This window comes from Trichosurus vulpecula, chromosome 1 (assembly GCF_011100635.1).
Source record: "Trichosurus vulpecula isolate mTriVul1 chromosome 1, mTriVul1.pri, whole genome shotgun sequence".
NCBI lineage: Eukaryota > Metazoa > Chordata > Mammalia > Diprotodontia > Phalangeridae > Trichosurus > Trichosurus vulpecula.
In genome coordinates this window covers 432,963,452-432,984,238 of record NC_050573.1, presented here as the reverse complement: position 1 = coordinate 432,984,238, position 20,787 = coordinate 432,963,452, and the positions used below count along the sequence as shown (strand labels likewise).

At 39.8% G+C, this 20,787-nt stretch overlaps 1 protein-coding gene across 1 annotated transcript in view; it reads right to left on the bottom strand.

Moving 5' to 3' along the window:
• Positions 1-20,787, bottom strand: part of MAST4 (microtubule associated serine/threonine kinase family member 4) — a 772,318-nt gene that overhangs the window by 468,844 nt on the left and 282,687 nt on the right. Inside the window, 1 exon segment of the mRNA XM_036747001.1 lies at positions 12,117-12,241. Coding sequence (XP_036602896.1) covers positions 12,117-12,241 — 125 coding nt within the window.

The following is a 20,787-nucleotide window of genomic DNA, read 5'->3' as shown; positions in this document are numbered from 1 at the left end:
TCAGGAAGATGAGTCTTCCCAACTCCAGGCCCAGCACTCTATCCACTGCTCTGCCTAGCTGTGCATTGTTTGAGACAGAGAAGGTGCCAACTTGCAGGTCCAGTCCCCATCTCTCTCCTAAGAAGAGCAAAGAAAGAGAAGAAAAAAACAAGTATAATCATACAGAAATTTTGTAGTTAGGTCTATGCACCAGGCTAGATTCTAACCAAAAGCCCTTTATAAAAGGGACTTTGACATAAGTGAGTTTCATCCTTTTCCCACAATTGTCCTTAATTTCTTCTCATTCATCCAGCAGCGCCTGTGATCAATCCACAATCATCAACAAACAACTGGTATAGTCTATGTGAGAAGACAACTTCAGAAGTAGAGTGCTTAAAACATTGTACTGCATTTCCTCATTTACCACATTAACTAATAAGTGTTGGTAAAAAGGCATCTCAGCCTAGCATCCGGAAGACGCAGACAGTTCAAGCCAAAGGAAATGGGAAATGCTGGATGTAAGCGGACTACTGAGGTCAGCCAAAAAAGAGAAGAATCATTTAAAAATAAACAACAGATGTGCCCGAGGTTTAGAGTGTAAAGGAATCAAGCACATCACTGAAAAGGCCCTGTGGGGTGGGGAAAAGATATGTCACGGACAGTGTCCAGAATCAATGATTAGATTAAAATATATTCTTAAACACAGATTTTGCCCCTCTGTAATCCTACACACAGATTATAACCAAGGACTGCTCCTGACACGTGTTGTTAAGTAAAATAATTTCCAGATTCCTGAAAATGTCTTCCGTCATATCCTTCCTTCACTGTTGGACTTAAACCCAAGAAGACTAAGGCTGGGGCATTTTCATATTAAACCGCCACAGCCTTTTCCTTAACAGTAGCAGGGAAGATTTAAGATGTCACAAAACGCCTGAGCTGAGTATTTCCACCTAGTGCCATCACTCATTTTTCTGGGGATTCACTGGAGCTAAGCCATATGGAAAACACATCGGGATCCAGTAGGGAATTATTAACGTTCTATCATTCTCTCTATGAAAACAACCACATGGTCATTTTGGCTCAAAAAAGCTGAGAATATCCTCAGGACCCAGGTGCTTGTGGGGCTTAGGTGATTTTCCCCAGGTTTCCCAATTTCCATTATCAATCAAAATGTACTCAGTGACCAGAAACCCTCAACTGGATGGCTTCTGTCTCCTCATCCATCTGAGGGCATTAAATTCTCCTCACTCATATAGACTGCTGCTCTTCTAAGGCTCGAATTGAAGTGAGGAGTCCTCATCAACTTGGCACTCCATGTTCCCGGAACTATCAGAGTCCCCTTTCCCTCTGTGTCAAGAGCAACACACCATTCTAAAGAGAAACATTGATTGAGAGATGTCCGGTGTATTATTTCGTCCGACCATGTCTCCTAACACCTCTTCCTATGGTCCCAAGCCTGCCGATATTCTCATTGGACAGGATAGCTAATAACAACCTAGTATTTATAGAATGCCTTTGGGCCAGGCACTGTGCTAAGCACTTTATAAATATTATTTCATTTGAAGCTCACAACAACCCTGGGAAGTAGGTGCTATTATTACCCCATTTTACAGATGTGGAAATGGATGAAGCAAGCAGAAGTTATGTGACTTCCCCAAGGTCACACAGCTAATAAAGTGCCTGAGAGGCCAGATTTGAGCTTAGGTTTTCCTGACTTCAGTCCCCATGCTTTATCCACCACACCACCTAGCTGCTCAAATACTAGTATAGTAGAAAAGAAGGACTAGTGGATCTGGGAGTCAAGGAGACCTGGGCTTCAGTCCCAGCTATGCTACTGACTCAGGGTATAACTCTGGGCAAATTGCATTCCCTCTCCAGGCTTTAGTTCCCCTGCCTAAAAAAGGAGAAAAGATTTGATCTAAAAGCAGGGGTTCTTAACCTGCGGTCCATGAACTTATTTTAAAAAATATTTTAAAACCCGTATTTCACTAGACTTGCCTTCCTTTATAACCCTATGCATTTTATCCTATGCACTGAAAAGCACAGTTCTGATAAAGGATCCACAGGTATCCCCAAGCCTACCAAAGGGGCTCCATTTTGTTTAAAAATAAAAAAGACTAAGAAGCCTTCTGAGGTTCCTTCTGGAAGTTTTCAGTCTATGATCCTATTATTGCCACTGTGTTTTTGCTAGTACTCCCTCCATCTGCTTCTCTGTATCGCCTCTTGATGTCCTAGGCATGTTTCAAGGTCTATGTCCAGTCCCAACTCTTCCACAAAGGCTTTCCCAGTGACTCCAGTCTAAAGTGTGGTTGTTATTATTTGTTCTTCATTCTTGAAGACTACCGTGCCATCAGGAAGGTGATGCCATGACTTGCAAGCCAATTGGATTTAAGTAAGGGAGAGCTATGCAAAGTCACTGGCCTTACTTTCTCCTCTGGAGCCATCGGCCAGTGACTAGATAGAGATCAGGATAACTGGAGATAGCTCTGGACAATGTTGGAGACTATGGCCTTTTGAAGCTAAGGCATGGGCTGATACGATGGAAAGAGGTCTGGCTCTAACTAGTTCAGATCCTATCTCTGATTATTAGTACTTGTGCACCCTCAGGCAAATCACTTAACCTCCCTGTTCCTCAGTTTCTTTATCTGTAAACTGAGGTGGGTGGGTCTAGATGACCTTCTGAGGTCTCTTTTAGCTTTCAATCTATGATCCCATGAGCCTTATGAACCTCATCACTAACTCTATAGTGAACAACATATTTCTAGGCACACCGACTGAAGTAAGCAACATCATTAAGTAGCAACTTCTATGAAGGATGAGGATATCCATCTAATATGAATGCTGGTAAATACTACAAAATCATCAGCATGAATGTTTAATAGTTGCTCTTTCCAGCTTTGCTTTAATGATACTACAAGTTTGGAAAATTAGGGCATAGGAAGCTCTAAAGTTTTTTAAGACTATGTGCCATTTGAGTAAAATGAACCAAAATAAAAATATATAGTACTGCCCATTTTATAGCCATTCCTTAACATATTTCGAGTCAATGTTTTTCAGCTCTTATACATGGGCTCTGTATCTGACAGTTTATCATGGGATCAATACTTATCTCAGCATCAGCAGTTCTTTATTCTACTTAATTGGTCAGCAAGTAGGAAGAAACTGAGCTCATACAATGGACTTTGCAAGTTGCCCCCAATCTTTTGGCAACCACACTGGAAGGCATATTCCCAGGGAATGTGGCAAGGATGATTATTAAGAGCAGAGGTCTGGAAAAGGGTCCTGTCATACACTTTTATTTAGGGACCTAGAATTTCAACTTAAACTTTGTGCACCTAGGTGTATCTCAAAACTTTTCCTGTATTTCATGGTTTTCAAGCAATTCTATTATTTATTTCCATGAATCTCTTCTGAACAGTAGATGATTAATGAAAATTTTAGCTCAGGAAAGAAATGTATGGAAAAGGTAATGTGCGTGTGTGTGTGTGTGTGTGTGCGCGCACGCGCGCTTTTTTTAATTATCACATTTCACTCAAGAAATCAGTGAAAAGAGGATTTATATGGAGTAGTAAACAGAGCACTTGATTTAGAGTTCGGCAACCTGTATCTGAATCACACCGCTCCATTCACTAGCTAGGTGGTACAGTGGATAGAGTGCTGGACCTGGAGTCAGGAAGTCCTGAGTTCAAATCCAATCTCAGACACTTACTAGCTGTTCGACTCCAGGCAAGTCACTTAATCCTGTTTACCTCTGTTTCCTCATCTGTAAAATAAGCTGGAGAAGGAAACGGCAAACCACTCCAGTATCTTTGCCAAGAAAACCCCAAATCAGGTCATGGAGAGTCGGACACAACCAAAAATGACTAAACAACAACAAAACCCTGAGCAAGTTATATCACTTTTATGGGCTTCAGTTTCTGCATTTTTAAATAAGGAGACTGAACTCAAAGATCCCTAGCCTCCTTTAGGGCTCTGAAGTCCTAGAAGATGTCTGCTAGCTCCCTACTTGATGATCCGCCTGCTTTGACATACCCTTGACAACCTTACCTGTCACAACTGTGCAAAAAACAATTGAGGCCACATGACTGACTTTTACCAGTGGACAGTGATTTTACATTTACCTGAAAATATATTCCCCAAATAAGCTCACTTACATAGAAAGGATTCTCTTTACCTTCATCTCTCTGGTGGAATCCAAAGGAGGATATCACATGCCGCTCAGACTACAGTAGACTGTCTCTTATTGTAATCCTCCAAAGACATAAAAATACTTTTCAAAAGGTGGGGGGATGAAGGGATGTAGAAGAAATGCAAAAGTACTGAAATAGTTAACAAAATTATGCTGATAAAGTTAATGGTCAAAATCTATTAGGGAAATAATTGTTTAAAAAATTAGTCTATATCAAAGATACCAAAGACAAAATACGGAGAGCTGCACGTACAAAAATATTGACAGTAGCACTTTATGTTGTAGCAAAAATTAGAAACAATATGGAAATATGGGAACAAAATCTGTGAATGGCTGACCAAACTGTGGTATATAAATGTGAGGGAATGTTAGTTTGCCATGGGAACTGATGAATACAATAGATTTAAAGCCATCTGAGATGACTCACATGGACTGATGAAGATCAAAGTAATCTGAACCTGGAGAACAACTGACATGATAGCCTCAATAACATCAAGGGAAACAGCTTAGACTGCAAGGTCTCTGTCACCAGCATTGAATTCAGAAGACCAATGATGAAGAGCGCACACAGCTCCTGATGGACAGGCAACGGATCACAGTGAAGGGGTCAATATTGTGCTTATTAAAACCATCAGTTGTCGGTCAAATGATTAAAAAAAAAAAGAAGGAAAACAGTGCTGAGTCAATCTCTCGCAATGAATGTCAATTTATAGCTTTCTATGACCATGTTATCCCAAAACAATTTGTTGAAATGCACTAAGCGCTCCTACACTGAGATTTAAAAGATAAAATCTCAGAGTGCGTTAATTAGGTCTCATGCCAGATTTTCCTTCTGAGAGATAATGATTTAAGTTAAGTAACAGATATATACAAATGCTGTCAAAATGTTGTATTTTTAAAGTATCATGTAAGAAAAATACATTTTACAATGCATTATCTATTCCTAACTTATAAAACGTTGTTACACACACACACACACACACACACACATACACACACACACAAGCACACACACACATATTCCTCTATGCTCTTTTAATGTACTATTACTGTCATAAGAGTTTTGGTTTCATGATCTCTAGTGCTAAAGAAAACACAACCATTTCAATTAGAAGAAGCTAGTAAAATTTGTAAAGAAAATGAACAAAGAAAACCATAAAACTCCTAGCAGCTCGGTAGTGGTGTGGATGAGGCCTTAAACCTGGACTTGGGAAGTTTTGACTTCAAATTTTATCTCAGATACTTCCTATATGGGTGACCTTGGGAAAATCACTTGACCTCTGTCTGTTGCATCATAGGTAGAATAAGGATAATAATAATAATGATAATTAAAAATAATAATAGCTGTTAGGTTACCAAGATTGCTATGATGATCAAATGGGGTAGTATTTGTAAAATGCTTTACAAACGCTAATGAGATAGAAAGACAGATAGGTATGTATATGTACACATGCCCATGTATATGCACATACAAACATATATACATACACATACCTTTATACATATATACACATATGTGTGTCTATGTGTGTATATGCATAAGTGTGTATGTGTATGGATATAGGTATATTATGAGTGTATATATGTATGTATATAAGTACAAATACTATACACACACATATATATAAATACACACATATATATATATGTACACACTAGTTATTTTTATTATTATGCTACTTTAAACAACCTTAAATGCCACTAAGATTAAATAAAGTATTTGTTAAGTGCTTACAATATACCAGACACTGTGCTAAGCACTGGGAACACAAATATAAGGAAAAAGCTTAAGTTTCTTATAAAACTAATATGTGTCAAGCTTAAAGGTGACATTCATACTTGGAAGCAAAAAAAAAAGGAGGGGAGGACAAAACAAATCTATTTAAGAGAAATCTCTTCCAACACCATCATACCATAAACAGGTTAAGAAACATGGGGAAGAAAGAAATTAACAGGTGGTTTTAATAGCAAGCCCCCTAGCATACCCAGGATGGTCTGCTAGCCCAGGTTCTTTGATCTGTTTTACTAGGAAAGATAGCTTTTAAAGAGGTCAACAATCTTACTTTAATCAAACATATATATCATTCACTTAGGTCAGGGGAAATGTTAGCACCCTGAATGTGGAGACAAGCAGAGAAAATACAAACAGAGAAAATAGCACAGATCAATAGACAGGGCTTCTAACTGTCCGACCACAGCAATACATACATAGTTACCAGAGAGCGAAGCACCAACATCTGGGTTTTCAAAGCTGGAGGGCCCCTTAACAGATACCCAGAGTCTTGTCTGACCAAATCACAAGAGCACTCTTCTAATGAGTGAACCCCAAAGCAAAATGTTAACCTCAGAGTATAAATACATTTCTCAGAGCCAGGGGGCATAACAACTCTGTGCCTAATTAGAAATTAGCAAAAAGTGTGAGCCTTCCTACAAACAGGCTTCCCTCTAAGGCAAGTCCCTCCCCACAATGGGCTCCAGGTGAGGCCAATTAATGAGCTGGGAAGATTCTGCACTAAGTACAAAAATACTGAACTACCTCAAACAATTATATTGTTATGTTATATTATAAATAATATATTTACATTATATATATATATGTATATTTCCCTTTTTGTCCAGACTTTCTCCTTAACCCTCCACCCACTCCCACACCATGGCCTACATAACATCATTCCCCCAAAACTAGGCTGCTGATTTCTATCAAACATCCTTCCTCCCAATTCTACTTGATGACCAAATGAGAGGTGCACTTTATGGTCATTAAGAGTTCCTTCTTGATTCCCCCCAACTGTTAGTGCTCCTCTCAAATATCATTTTCCACTGACTTGCTGTATATTTGGCATTTACTTACCTAGGTACCCTCCCAGTCAATAGAACATAAGCCCCCTGAGTGCACGATCTGGTTTTTTTGTTCCTATTTCTTTCTTTTTTGAGGGAGAGGAAGGAGGGTAAGAGATTTCTGTCCCTATCTAGTATACCTTGGCAGTGAAGCAGAGAGAACATTAGATTTGCAGTCAGAAACACCCAAATCGAATCCTGCTTCTACAGTTAAGTTTTTTGATGCTAGGCAAGTCACTTAACCTGCCTGCCTCAGTTTCCCCATATGCAAAATGAGGATAATAATAGCATACCTACCTCCCAGGATTGAAGGGAAAATCAGGAGATGATAGTTGTAAAATATTTTGCAAACCATAAAGCTTTATATAAGTACTAGCTATCACCTACCACATAGTGGGTACTTAATAAATGCTTGTTGAATTGAACCAAGTTAAACTGAATTCAAACCCAGCCCAATCTGGAGCTTGACTTCTGAGAGGTGAAGAAGGTGGCACATCAGATGGATGCCATCGGACGGGGCCTGAAGTCAGAAAGACCTGAATTCAAATTTGACCCCCTACGCTTATAAGCTGGGTTGTCTGTCTCAATTTCCTCAACTATAAAATGAGGATCATATCAGAACCTAGTTCTCAGATGTTTTATGAGAATCAAATGAAATAATATTTGTAAAGCTCTTAACAGAATGCCTGGCACATAGTAGGTGTTCAGCAAATGCTTGTTTTCATCCCTTTCCCATTTCTAATTTATATTTGATATGTCTGATTCTGTGTGCATCTTATAGGACAGAGACTATCTTTTACTGTGTTTGTATTTCCAGTGCTTAACACAGTGCCTGGCACATAGTAGGTGCCTAATAAATACTTATGGATTGACCAAGAGGACCGACTAACTTGAACATATAAAATTGAGTCACAGGTTCAATAGAAACTAGACAACTAGAGCCTATGCTTAAAAAAAAAATGAGGGAATTAGACTACTATATATAAAAGGTTCAAGGATGGGAAGTGAAAGAAATGAAGGATGAAGGAAATAACACAAAGAAAAATTAACCAGAGAGGATGAGTTCTTGAAACTCTTTCCTTTTAGTGTGCTGACATTCATTCATTACTGCTAAGTATCACACAAGTTGGCATTTCTTATGACTGCTACATGCACCATTATCAAATTCTAGTCAGCAAGGCTTACTGCCCTCATATTTTCCTGCAGACTGATAAGTTACCATGTTTCTGCCTCCTGAATTCCTGTCTGCTTGCCAAAGAGAAGCATCTGTATAAATCCATCTGTTTTTGATGACAGCAGCTTCTTTGATAAACTACCCATGTGTAGGGAGGGACAGAAAGATGGAAGAAGCAAATGGGAGAAGACTTTTTCTCTTCTCCAGATTAATGTATATGGAGTATTCATCTGACACCTCATCGGCACTCCCGGCTGGTACCCCAGCAGGCAGACACTCACTAAGCATGTATTCTGCCCACTATCTGGCTACTCGGGAAGAAGCGGCACCAAGCCAATTATCTGAAGCATCCAATGTGTCTGGTTCAAGCAGCACAACCACATTTAGCCGAGCCAAGGAGAATGAGCTACTTTGGGCTAAGAATTCATCTCCTAACCAAGAGAGTAGTTAGCAATGCTTAATCTGTCTGTGACATTAAAGGAACCACAGACAACATTTTTACTAAAGGCTGCGCCTGCCAAAACACAAATAACCTCATTTATATCTCACTGGCATGCACTCAAGTAAAGGTCATAGACAAGCGTGAATTTCCTACATATTGGCATCAGAGTCTGCCATATTGTACGAGACAGTACACAGCTTAGGAAGTCCTCCTGTACCGTATCCTGTCTTCTCACACTTGAAAACACATAATATCTCCCTGAATTTCATTATTTCCCAGGTAGCCACAAAACGCCAAAAATCAGTTTGCTTTTATAATTAAAATGACCAAGTTCTCATGTATAGGATGTTTACAACCTTCTACAGTGGCAGCAGAGGTGACTACATGACTGCTTTCACTCTTCTGTAATCTTAGCCAAGATAAACAGGATGTGTTTCATTTCAGAATTTCAAAGGCTGATCAAAACTGTTTAATGCTGTGGAGTTTCAAAGCACATCTTGGGATTCACAACGAAGTAACAAGATCACATGAGGCTGACGTAAAGAAACTCAATAGGTTATCCATTAGAGCACAGAGAAGCGCTATCAGTTTCACAACTAGAGGATTTGGTCAGTTTCCCCATGAATAAAAGAAGAGATAGTCAATATACGAAACTGACCATGGTGGGCAATGTTTACCCTTCCACACCATTCTCCAGGAAATCAAAGCTCCTGTTTCTTTACTGAAATTGCCTTGTTAAAATGGCTTGCAATCATTTCTATACTTTTTAAATATACTTTTCCCCTTTCTTTCTATACCTTATTCTATTCTCCCTATAAAGAGAGAATCAAACACATGACCTTTCCCCGCTATGTACTATTAAGACTGTGCTAAAAGTTGGCACATAAAAATGTATCACAAGACGTTTAGCACTATAATTGCATGTGCTGTGTGTGGCAGAGATATCTGGCCTGACACAGAACTGAATAATGAGGAAAGGAAGACAAGAGGGGCACCAGGAGGGACCATCCGATCCTGCTGTTATTCTGCATCGCTGAAACAAAACAGCTTACCAATATTTTCCTAAGATTACAATCGGTGTATCAATAGAAGCGTGGGGTTGAAGGAAAAGGAGGCGAGAGTTGGATAGTTCATAAACTTGAACACCAAGTACTAAAAAAATACCAGCTAAAAAGATTATGACATCATGCTTTCATTTAGTAAGTGAAACTGAGATACAAATAAAATCAATGATCATAACCTATATAGCACTTTAAAGTTTGCAATGTGCTTTAAAACAAAAACAAAATAATTTTTAAAGCAGGTTTAAAATCCAAAAATGTCAACCTGACATCTGTGACACTGTGGGAAGATAATGAACAAAACCCTGATCCAGGCAACATATTATACAATATATACCACCATCCCCAGTAAAATGGAAGCTCCTTGAGGGCAGAGACTTTCACAGTTTTGGTTTGTTTCTTAATCCATAACAGAGTTCCTTTCACATAGTAAGCACTTACATACAAGTGAAATTTAATTAGATGTTAAATCACTTCAGTACTTTTGATGTCTTCCCTTTATGCAAACATCTCCAATTTAAATATTGGCAGTAGGTAAACTAATGAGAAATTCTGAGCAGGAAATGGAAAGTGGACCACACAGTTTTCTGTGACTCCTCATTTGTTTGCTATCAGTGTTTCTCAAGATCTCTCTGGTTCTGTCTGCAAATATCTTAGCTCAACATCAAACAGGAACTTCAGCAGAGAATAAATGTTTCCTATGTGTGGATACTTTACCTTAGATATCATTATCCTTTCTGTAACAATCTTGCTTGGACCAGAATCATCAGTTATCATTGCCAAGTAAAACCAATTATTGTTACTATGGAAGGATGCAGGAGCAATACTGCAGTTTTTAAGAAATCATTTTTTACTTAAAAAGTTGCTAGCTGAAAAGGCTTAAAATTCTCAAGCAGTACAGGCACAATTCTAACTTAAGCTTTAATACGTTTTCTCGGAAGAGAAAAAGAGATGAATTTGACTTCTTGCTACCTGGGACTGAAAACACAATTAGGTGTAAACTCTACATCCACAAAAAAAGGATAGATCAAGTTTACAAATGGCAGCCTCATTCTGCACATACAAAAGGTCTTGAGAAGAGCAGCTCAGCCAACAAAACCATATTTGGGGACAGTTAAGAACATAAATTGCTTAAGAAATCAATCTATGGTAATTTAAAGCTAAAAGGGACCTTAGACATTACGAACGGTTCATAGAATCAGATTTTAGAGCTGTAAGGAAATGTAGAGAAAATCGATTCTAGCACCCTCATTTTACATATGGGGAAACTGAGGACACCCTCCTTGTTTTACAGGAAGACTGGGGCACCATGAAATTAAGTGAATGACCCAAGCCCCCACAGCAGATTAATGCACTAGCCAAGATTAGAAACCAGGTCTATTTAAGAGATGAGGCAGTTAGGGCGAGCATTTACTCAGGAGCCCTGGATTTGAATCTTGTTTCAGACATTTAGTAACCACAGACAAGTGATTCAACCTCTTAGACCCTCAGTTTCCTTACCTGTAAAATTTCTATTTCACAGTGTCACCATGAGAACGGTGTCTTCCAAACATTAAAGATCTGTACAAATGTGACTGCTTTTCATCATTTAACAAAATATGACTCCCAATGCAAAAGGCTCCAGATAAGGACCTGCATAGATTTATGTATTTCTTATATATTGTTCATGACAGAATTGGAGGCCCATCTTCCTGTGGCAGATGTTGCCATGGCCACACAAATCCCCATTCACCACATTTAATAGAAATTAAATACAAAAGCCATTTTATAGCCTTTTTTGTTGTACAAGAGTGTAAAACCAGGAACCTAATAGAAGAGGGGCCTATTAGATAACAACTCTAAATGCTAAGAGCAAATGCCATTTTTATAGCCTCTTTTTACACAGGAGTGTAAAACCTGGAACCAAGGAGAGGGGCCCATGAGATAACTCTAAATGGGAAATGCAGTTTGATACATATATTGTTTTTCAATGAGATCTTTTCTTTCTGTCCCATTTTATTGGTAGATTTTTGTTGTTGCCTGGTAAAGAACAGAGCAAAGACTAAAGAAATAGGGAAGTTAACTGGGAAGAAGAAGTCATGGGAAATACTCTGAAGGACATTCAACATGGAAAGAAATATCAGGTAATTTAAAGCGCAGGTTTCCATACCCTCACATTCCTGGGTGTGCTGCTCATTTCTAGCAGGCAGTTATTAATCATTTAAGGTATCAATAATTTAATTTATAATTTATTTAATAATTTAATTCTTACTGCCCAGGTTAAACATGATACACAAACCAAAGGACAGACAGGATGTGAAAACCTGTAATTACACATGTCATGGCTAGGTATTTCTCTCCCTCCACACTCACTCTGCCCCTGAAATTCAACCATCTTGTAGCATAGTCCATGTCCTTTCTGTCAGGCTTGAAAGAAGCCTGCATTTCACTCACCATGCTAGCAGTGAGGGAAGGAGCTGACTGACCGAGAGCCTGGCTGCGCATCCGGATGAGGTTGGAGGTCTCTGCAGCTGCCAGCCATGACTGCTCTGCGATGGTGTTTGGAAGTAGGTACCTCCCTGTTGGATGCAAACAAAGAAAACACAGTTTGGATGGTAATTAAGTATACCATCACCGATTCTGTCCCCTGCTTCCTAACAGACTGGGATTTTCTCTTATATTTGCCAAAATCAGTGATTGTTTTTATGGGGTTCGGGGGTTTTGGTGCTGAGAGAGCTCCCAGTGAGGAAAATCCCTCCACCAATAATTCTAGAGTAAGGTTCTTAAACTTTTTGTGGAATTGGCCCAATTGGCAGGCTGGTAAAACCTACAGATAGATACCTATTATTGTTGCCCATGTTAATTATTGAAGGAAATGCTAAAGTTGTTAAAAATAAATGAAAATAAAGATTAACTTTTTTCCTCATGGAAGCTCATAGACACCCCAAAATCTAGTCCTAGAGCCCTTGAAGGTAACCAGATAAAGAATCCCTGTGGACTTCCTAAGGTTAGGAAACACATGGTATGCCTCAGAGGCAGGTGTTGTACACAAGGTCTCCCAATTCTGAGGCTGGACTTTTATCTCCTATGTCATACTGCCTTTAAGCTGGGAAATACTGTCACCAAATAGAAAAGAAATTTTAATCTGAAATCAGGATAGCCAAGCTTAGACTCAGACCCTGAATTCCTATGTAAATTGAAGCAAATCACATCTCTCAGACCCTTGGTTTCCCCAAGGGAATGAAACCTCTCATTTTTACATATTTGATCAGTGATCTTCTGCACTGTTTATCCAGGCTTCTTACATGGTACTCCTCTTGAAGGGTTCTGCTTCAATCAGAATGGTCAACCTTCTTTCTGTCCCTTATATATGACAATTCATCTCCTTAATACCTGCTTTTGCAAAGGCCTATAAAACAATCCCTCTTTACCTTGACCTCGATGAGTCTTACGCTTCCATTTATGCTCAAAAGCTCCTAATCGTTCCCTCCTCCCTGCTGGTGCTAGCGCCTCCCACCCCAAAATTACTCTGTATTTAATTTATTTGTACTCGTGTCCATGCTGTTCTCCTACCATCGCCCTGGTATAGGCCCTATGACCTTAGGCTGGGACTATTACAATCATCTTCTGGTTGTTCTCCTAATCTCAAGTCTCTTCTCCCTATTCTGATCATCTTCTAGTTAAATGCCAAAGTGATCTTCCTATACCACAGGTCTGACCATGACACCTCTCTACTCAATAAACACCAGTGATTATCTAGTATCTCCAGATATTATTCATATATATATATAATATACATATATTATATATACATATATATACACATACATACACACACACACATATATATATATATTTATATATATATATATGTATAAAACCTTCTGTTTGGTTTTTAAAGCCCTTCATTAAATGGCCCCTTCCTGTCTTTCCAGTTTTATACTTTATTCCTCCTTCCGTATACTCAATCTATTCACACTGGCCTCTTTGCTCTTCCTAAAACAAGACCACCTTCCCTTTCCCTATCCAGGGGTGGGGAACCTGTGACTTCAAGGCCACATGTGGCCTTCTAGGTCCTTGGGTGTAGCATTTTGACTGAGTTTAAGTTTTACAGAACAAATACTTTCATTAAGGGGATTTGTTCTGTGAACTTTGGATTCAGTCAAAGGGCCACACTTGAGGACCTAGAAGGCCACACATGACCTCAAGGCTGCAGGTTCCTCACCCCTATGGCCCCTTCCAACGCATTTTCACTGGCTGCCTCCTTTCCCTGGAGAACTCCCCCTCCTCCTGTTCTCTGCCTCCTGGCTTCCTTCAAGGATCAGCTAAAATCCTATGGATTGCCTCCATCAAACTGAGACCTGGGAAAGACCTTAGCTTAAAAAGGCCAAGGTCTCCCACTGCATCCTGGACCATCTCCAGTGGTCCTGATCCATATCTGGCCACTGGACCCAAATGGCTCCAGAGGAGAGAGTGAGGCTGGTGACCTTGCACAACCCTCCCTCACTTAAATCCAATTTACTTGCAAGTCCTGGCATCATTTTCCTGATGTCATGGTCCTTTTCGAGAATGAAAGGTAAACAACAACCTGTGTGTACTCCAAGCTGCCCCACTGGGGTCCCTGACTGGCCAGATCCAGTTGGGCAATTCCTCTCCTCCCCTCCCTACTCTTCTCTTCTCCTCTTAAGACTGTGAAGTCCTTGAGAGCAGAGTCTGTTTTTTTAAATTTCTTTGTCACCTGAGCACAGGGCTTGGTACCATAGTAAGCATTCAATACATGTTTGTTGACATGTTATAAGTCACTTTAAGGCAATAACTATAGTTTTTGGTTTGGTGTGGTTCTGTCTTATTTTGTTTTGCCTTTGCACTCCATGTGTTAGGCACTGTGGCAAAAAAGAATTGCTTAATAAGTGTTTTTGGATTAATCAAACACTTAATCCAATGGCTTACTTTTGGTCCTGTTAACCTTTGACCTTTCTGTATCATCTGACAAAGCTAACCACCCCCATCCTAGAGAATTTCCCATTTGTTTTCCAGAGACGTCACAGTCATAACAAATATTAAAAAAAAGGGGGCAGCTAGATGGTGCAGTCAGTAGAGCACCAGCCCTGGAGTCAGGAGAACCTGAGTTCAAATCTGGCCTCAGACACTCGACACATGTTCTAGCTGTGTGACCTTGGGCAAGTCACTTAACCCCAATTGCCCTGCCCCTCCCCAAAAAAACAAATATTTACATGACTTTTCCAAGTAAACTCTACAACTGCATCTTTTTTGTTCCTTTTCCTAAGTCATATTCTTACTGACCCCTTAAAGTATGCTCAATTCAATTTATTATTTTTTTAGATAATCAGGATTAACTTACTTGCCCAGGGTCATACATCTAGTAAGTGTCTAAGGCCAAATTTGAACTCAGGTCCTCCTGACTCCAGGGCCACTGGCCCATCATACATAGAAACTCATGCAAAATGTATTTCCACATTAACCATGTTACAAAAAAAAGAGAAAGAAAGAAACCACCCAGCTGCCCCTGCTCAATTCAATTTAACAGAACTAACACTACTTCAGCAGTACTCTTTACCATGCTTCCAAGGTTATGTCTTTGGCCCTCCTCTCCTGTCTCTACACAGTATTCCTTGGTCATTTCATTCATTCCTCTCATTTCAATTATTATCTCAATGCAGACTGATCACCTCTCAGGAGTTTCAAGTCCTTATTTTCAATAGCATTTCCACTTTGGTATTCTCCTCTCATTTAGTGTGAGGCTTGAAGGACAGCCTATGCTGTGTACTAAGGCAAGAAGAGTCATGGATCCAGCACAGAGGGGTTGGATGCAGGTGCCAACTGGCAGCTCTGTCACTCATACCCCCAGGCTGGGTCACAGATCTAGAGTGGTCTGAGGAATGGGTGCTAGTCCCAGGCAAGGAATATTTGCAAGCCAGAATCAATAATAATTAATAATAATAATTGTGTGGCTATGACTCTAGGAACAGAGTATGGTCTCGGATCAAGCCCCCAACCCAGTCTGAAACGTGTAGCAAAATAGCCAGGGTAGGGAGTTCAGACCAAAAAGGAGTCTGCAGTTTCCTCATTCTGGACTGACAGATTCCTCTAGCTAGATGATGGTAGCTGGGGCCAGTCAAAGTCTACTGTACCTCGAGCCAGGAGCAAGTTAACCATTGTGCTGCTCAGACACAAACTGGGGTCCAGAGCTTGCAAAACTTGGACCATGAAGGCAGCAATCAGTCTTTGCCCTGCATCAGAACACTCTGGATCCATTGGAAGCTTGCAGGTACCCAGCCTGGATTATTCTGGAGATCCTTAAAAAACATAGCACCCAATACCCAGAGAAAGCAATAACAGTATGACCCAAGAGGGACATTCTCTCCCAAGAAATAAGGATAGAAAAATGAGCGAAGAAACAAAATACAGAATACCTCCTTAAAGATCTATTATGGTGACAGAGATGCCCAAGATACAAGCCCAAAGAACAGAACAACTCCAAAACATCTACAAAAGGCAGCTAAGTAACACAGTGGATAGAGTGCTGGACCAGAAATAAGACCTGAATTCATATCTGCCTTCAGACACTTACTAGCTGTGTGAACCCTAGGCAAGTCACTTAAACTCTGTTTGCCTCAGTTTCCTCAACTGTAAAACAGAGATAATAACAGGATTGTTATGAGGATCAAATGAGATAATATTTGTAAAATGCTTAGCAAGGTAATAGTAATTGGCACATAGTAGATGCCATATAAAGGCTTGTTCCCTTCCCTTCCTCTCCTTTCTCTTATAAGCAAAGCCTCAAAGAAAGCTACTGCTTGGAGACAAGTTCAGCTAGAATTCCTGGGGGAAATAAAAATGATAACTGACAACTATTTCTGTCAATGGCACCTAGCATATAAAGTTTCAGACTTTGATGTTATCCTTGACTCTTCCCTCACCTTTCATATTCAATTAGAGACTAGGTATGACCGTTCATTTGAATCTCCTTCCACAATATTTTGTTTTTTGTTCATTTTTAATTTTCAGCTCCAAATTCTCTCCCTCCCTTTATCCCTCCCCCACCCACTGAGAAGACAAGAAATGGGATGCCCATCATACGTAGAAGCTCATGCGAATGTATTTCCACACTAAGTATGTTACCAAAAAAAAAGAGAAAGAAAGAAAAAAAAGCAAAAAATATGCTTCAATCTGCATCAGCTCTCTCTCTCTGGAAGTGGATAGCACTTTTCAGCATAAGTCATTTGGAACTATTACCCCCACAATATTTCTCAAACTCAACCCCTCCTCTCAATTTCCACTGCCATAACGCATTATATATTATATATTCCTCAATATCCTTCCTAAAAATCTTTCCTAACTGCCCTCTCTCCATGCAGTTGATTCTAGACACGTTGCTGCCAGACTCATCTCCTTAACACAGACTTGACGTCGGCTAGGGTCCCAGGAGTGGAGAACCTGCAGCATCAAGGCCACATGTGGCCATCTAGGGCCTCAAGCCCTTTGAATACAAAGATTTGTTCTGTGAATTTTGGATTCAGTCAAAGGGCTGCATTGAGGACCTAGAGGGCCATGTATGGCCTCAAGACTGCAGGGTTCCCTACCCATGGCTAGACCACCTAGACAGAAAGAGGAAATAGATGAATTCGGCAAACAGATTATGAGCCTGGCACAAGCACATGATATAATTATGATGGGGGATACAATTATCTCAACATCTGCTAGGACTCTCTCTGCCAAGAAAGTAGAGCAGTTAATAATCTGACTTGCTTCTATAGTAATCTCTTCTTTCAAAGATGGGAGAAACAATGAAACTTCTATTCTGTACAGGACTTTTCACCAAGCCGGAGAAACATGGGGAAGAAGTGATGACTCCGTCTTAGGATATGTGGTAGAAAAGAAAGGCAGACATGGTCTAGCAAATATCCTTTATTTTAGGAGAGAAGATTTCAGAGTTCGGAGAAAAAATAGGTTAAGATGCCATGGACTGAAATTCTACAGGGGAAGTCAGACCAAGAAAGAGAATGAAAAGCTCTTAAGAATGCATTTCATAAGACACAGAAACATATCTGATGAAGTGGAAAAGGGACAGCTGACAAAATGTGGCCTCAGCCACTTACTGTGTGACCCTGGTCAAGTCACCTAACCCTGTTTGCCTCAGTTTCCTCATCTGTAAAATGAGCTGGAGGAGGAAATGGCAAACATGATGGCACTGAAAGTAATGGCAGGTGTGATGCTGAGCCTCTCTCCTACGGTTTCTAACTCAGGAAAATCTCTTACATACATCTCTTTTACTCACACCGTTAACACCCAAGTTCAAGGCCTGATCACTTCCCACCTGAACTATCTTCCCCTTCACCCCAACATCTTGCATTTATTTTGTATATACCCACATGTTTTCTCGCACAGATAGTTTCTTTTTTGTCTTCACATTCCCATCCCCTAATACACTGCTTGGCATGTGACAGGTGCTAATAAGTGTTCATTGATTAACTATAATTGGTCTCCTTGTTTTAATCTCTTTACCTAATTTTAATACTCCCCTACCTTTGGGGAAAGGCAGCTAGGTGGTGCAGTGGATAGAGCATGAGGAGTCATGAAAACTTATCTTCATGAATTCAAATCTGGCTTCAAACTCTTACTAGCTGTGTGACTCTGGTCAAGTCATTTAACCCTGCTTACCTCAGTTTCCTTATCTGTAAAATGATCTGGAGAAGGAAATGGCAAACCACTCCAGTGTCTTTGCCAAGAAAACCTCAAATGAAGTCACAAAGAGTTGGACATGACTGAAATGCCTGAACAACAAACCTTTGGGGTATGAATCGGGGCTGTCCAAAATGCGGCCCACAGTGAGATTTTATGCAGCCCATCTGTGTGTTTTAATTTTCATGAGCAAAAAAATAAAATAATAATTTGCATGGAATGCATACTAGATTTTTTAATTCCATCACTAATAAATAATCTTGTTGATGTTAATTTTCTTTGGTGTTTTTAAGAAGTATTACGGACGGAACATATCACACAGAATTTTCAATCGATCTGTGGGATGCATTCCATCTGGACAATGCAGACTAGTCAGTATGCACCTACCTTCATACTGTTCTGTCACTTTGTTGTTTTGTGTTTGCTTTTGCGCCTTTACCTGCCTGTCGTATTAATGACATGTGTTCCCCCACTTTCTACTAGTGTACCGTATTTTTTATTCTGGGTGTGGCTCTCAAATAATTATTTTATTTTAACGCTGCCCTAAGGTAACCTAAGGTTGGACAGCCCTGCTATAAACTAATGCCTTTGAATTATAATAAAAACTCTTCAGACTGGGACTTAAAGCCTCCCCAGAGCTGACTCTAATGTGCCTACCCAGTTTTAGTCTCTTTCCTGCCCTCTACATTGCAGCTGAGCTGGACCACTTGTGGTTCTCTGCTCTCATCCCGGCCTCCCTAGACCATGGCCAGAATACCCTCCCTTCACATTGCCACTGTATGAGATCCCTTTCCTCCTCCAAGTTCCAAACTCTGATGTCATCTCTGCCATGCAACTCTCTCTTAACCCTGCTCTGCTCTCAACTAAAAGTGACCTTCTCCTCCTTAAATTTCTAAAAACAGTTTGAATCTTTCTTTTGCACTTAATCCACCCTCTTCATATCCTATTTATTTATGCGCCTGTAATCCCATTCAACACATGGAGTGCATGCTCCTTGCAGGCAGGGACCATTACTTTCCTTTCTGTATTGCATTCTGATACTTTGCCTTGAATGTAAAATAAGCTCAATAAATGCATCCTGTAATTAACTGTGTGCAAAGCATCCTGAATTTCCAAACATTGCATCTATTAAAGTTCATCTTTTTTGATGTCTTTTTAAGTCTCATGATGACATACAAGAAATCACATCAAATATATTGATACAGGGAAGTTACAATCTAAAATGAAGACAGCTGAGACCAACACAAGGGATGGCATACATTCAAGGTGAAAAAAAGGACATTCAATTTGCTCATTCTAGTCCCCCTTCTTTTAACTCCTGTGAGACATGTAGCTATCCAAGTGTGCCTAAAGGGGATAGAGTTTACATAATGCCTATCTTCTATTGGTATAAATCATGACATCAATAGTCTAGGTTGAACAATTGAATATTGAACAACTTTTTCTTCTACATTATGTGCTAATGCATATGTTTATATGCTTAAAGGAAAGCTAAGCTTTGCTGGACTTCTCCATTGATAACACCACCATCCCCCTCCTAGACAACCAGACTTAAACCTCTCCCTCATTCACCACATCCAATCAGTCACCAAGTCTGCAGCATCTGACAACTGGTCCCCTTCTTTCGACAACCCGAGGTAGGGTCCATCACCTCTTAACTGGACTGCTGAAATAGCCTCCTACCTGCTCTCTCTGCCTCCAGTCTATCCCCTCTGCAATCAATCTTTCACACAATTGGATGAGTAATCTTCCTAACACACAGCTCTGATGATATCACTTCCTTGCTCAAAAATTTCCACTGGCTCCCTACTTCATCCCCAATAAAGTCCCTAAATCCTAAGTCTGACAATTAAAGGCTTTCACATCTAGGACCAAAATAACCTTTCCAGGCTCACCTTCATGCACTTCCTTCTCCCCTCCTGCTGAAAGTCTCTCAATCAATCCTCCCTGACTCTTGTGTAGCATTTTATAAAGACTTCCTTTTGGCACTTATTTTTAACTGCTATTACACTTGAGTATTCCTATGTCATCTCCCCTATTGGATCCTAAATTCCTTGTGGAAAGAGATTATCCTTTGTTATGTTTCTTACATGTTTGATTACTATTTTCTGCATCCTCCCATCCCCAAAATCATGTCTTATACATAGTAGGTACTTAATATTTATTGTTTCTAATTGGATGGAATTATCCTTTACTATTTACCTAGCAAATGCCAAGGTATACTTTTTTTAAATACATGAGAAATTAGGCTCCTGCCCCTACAAAGTTTATTTACCTAATAAGCACAAGTATTTAATTCAAACAAATGATAGATAAGAACTCAATATGTTTCCCCAGAACCTTCCCCTCTTCCCAGTTTTCCTATTATTGCACCACCCAGTCTCGAAACCTTAGCATCACCTTTGGCCCCTCACTCTTACTC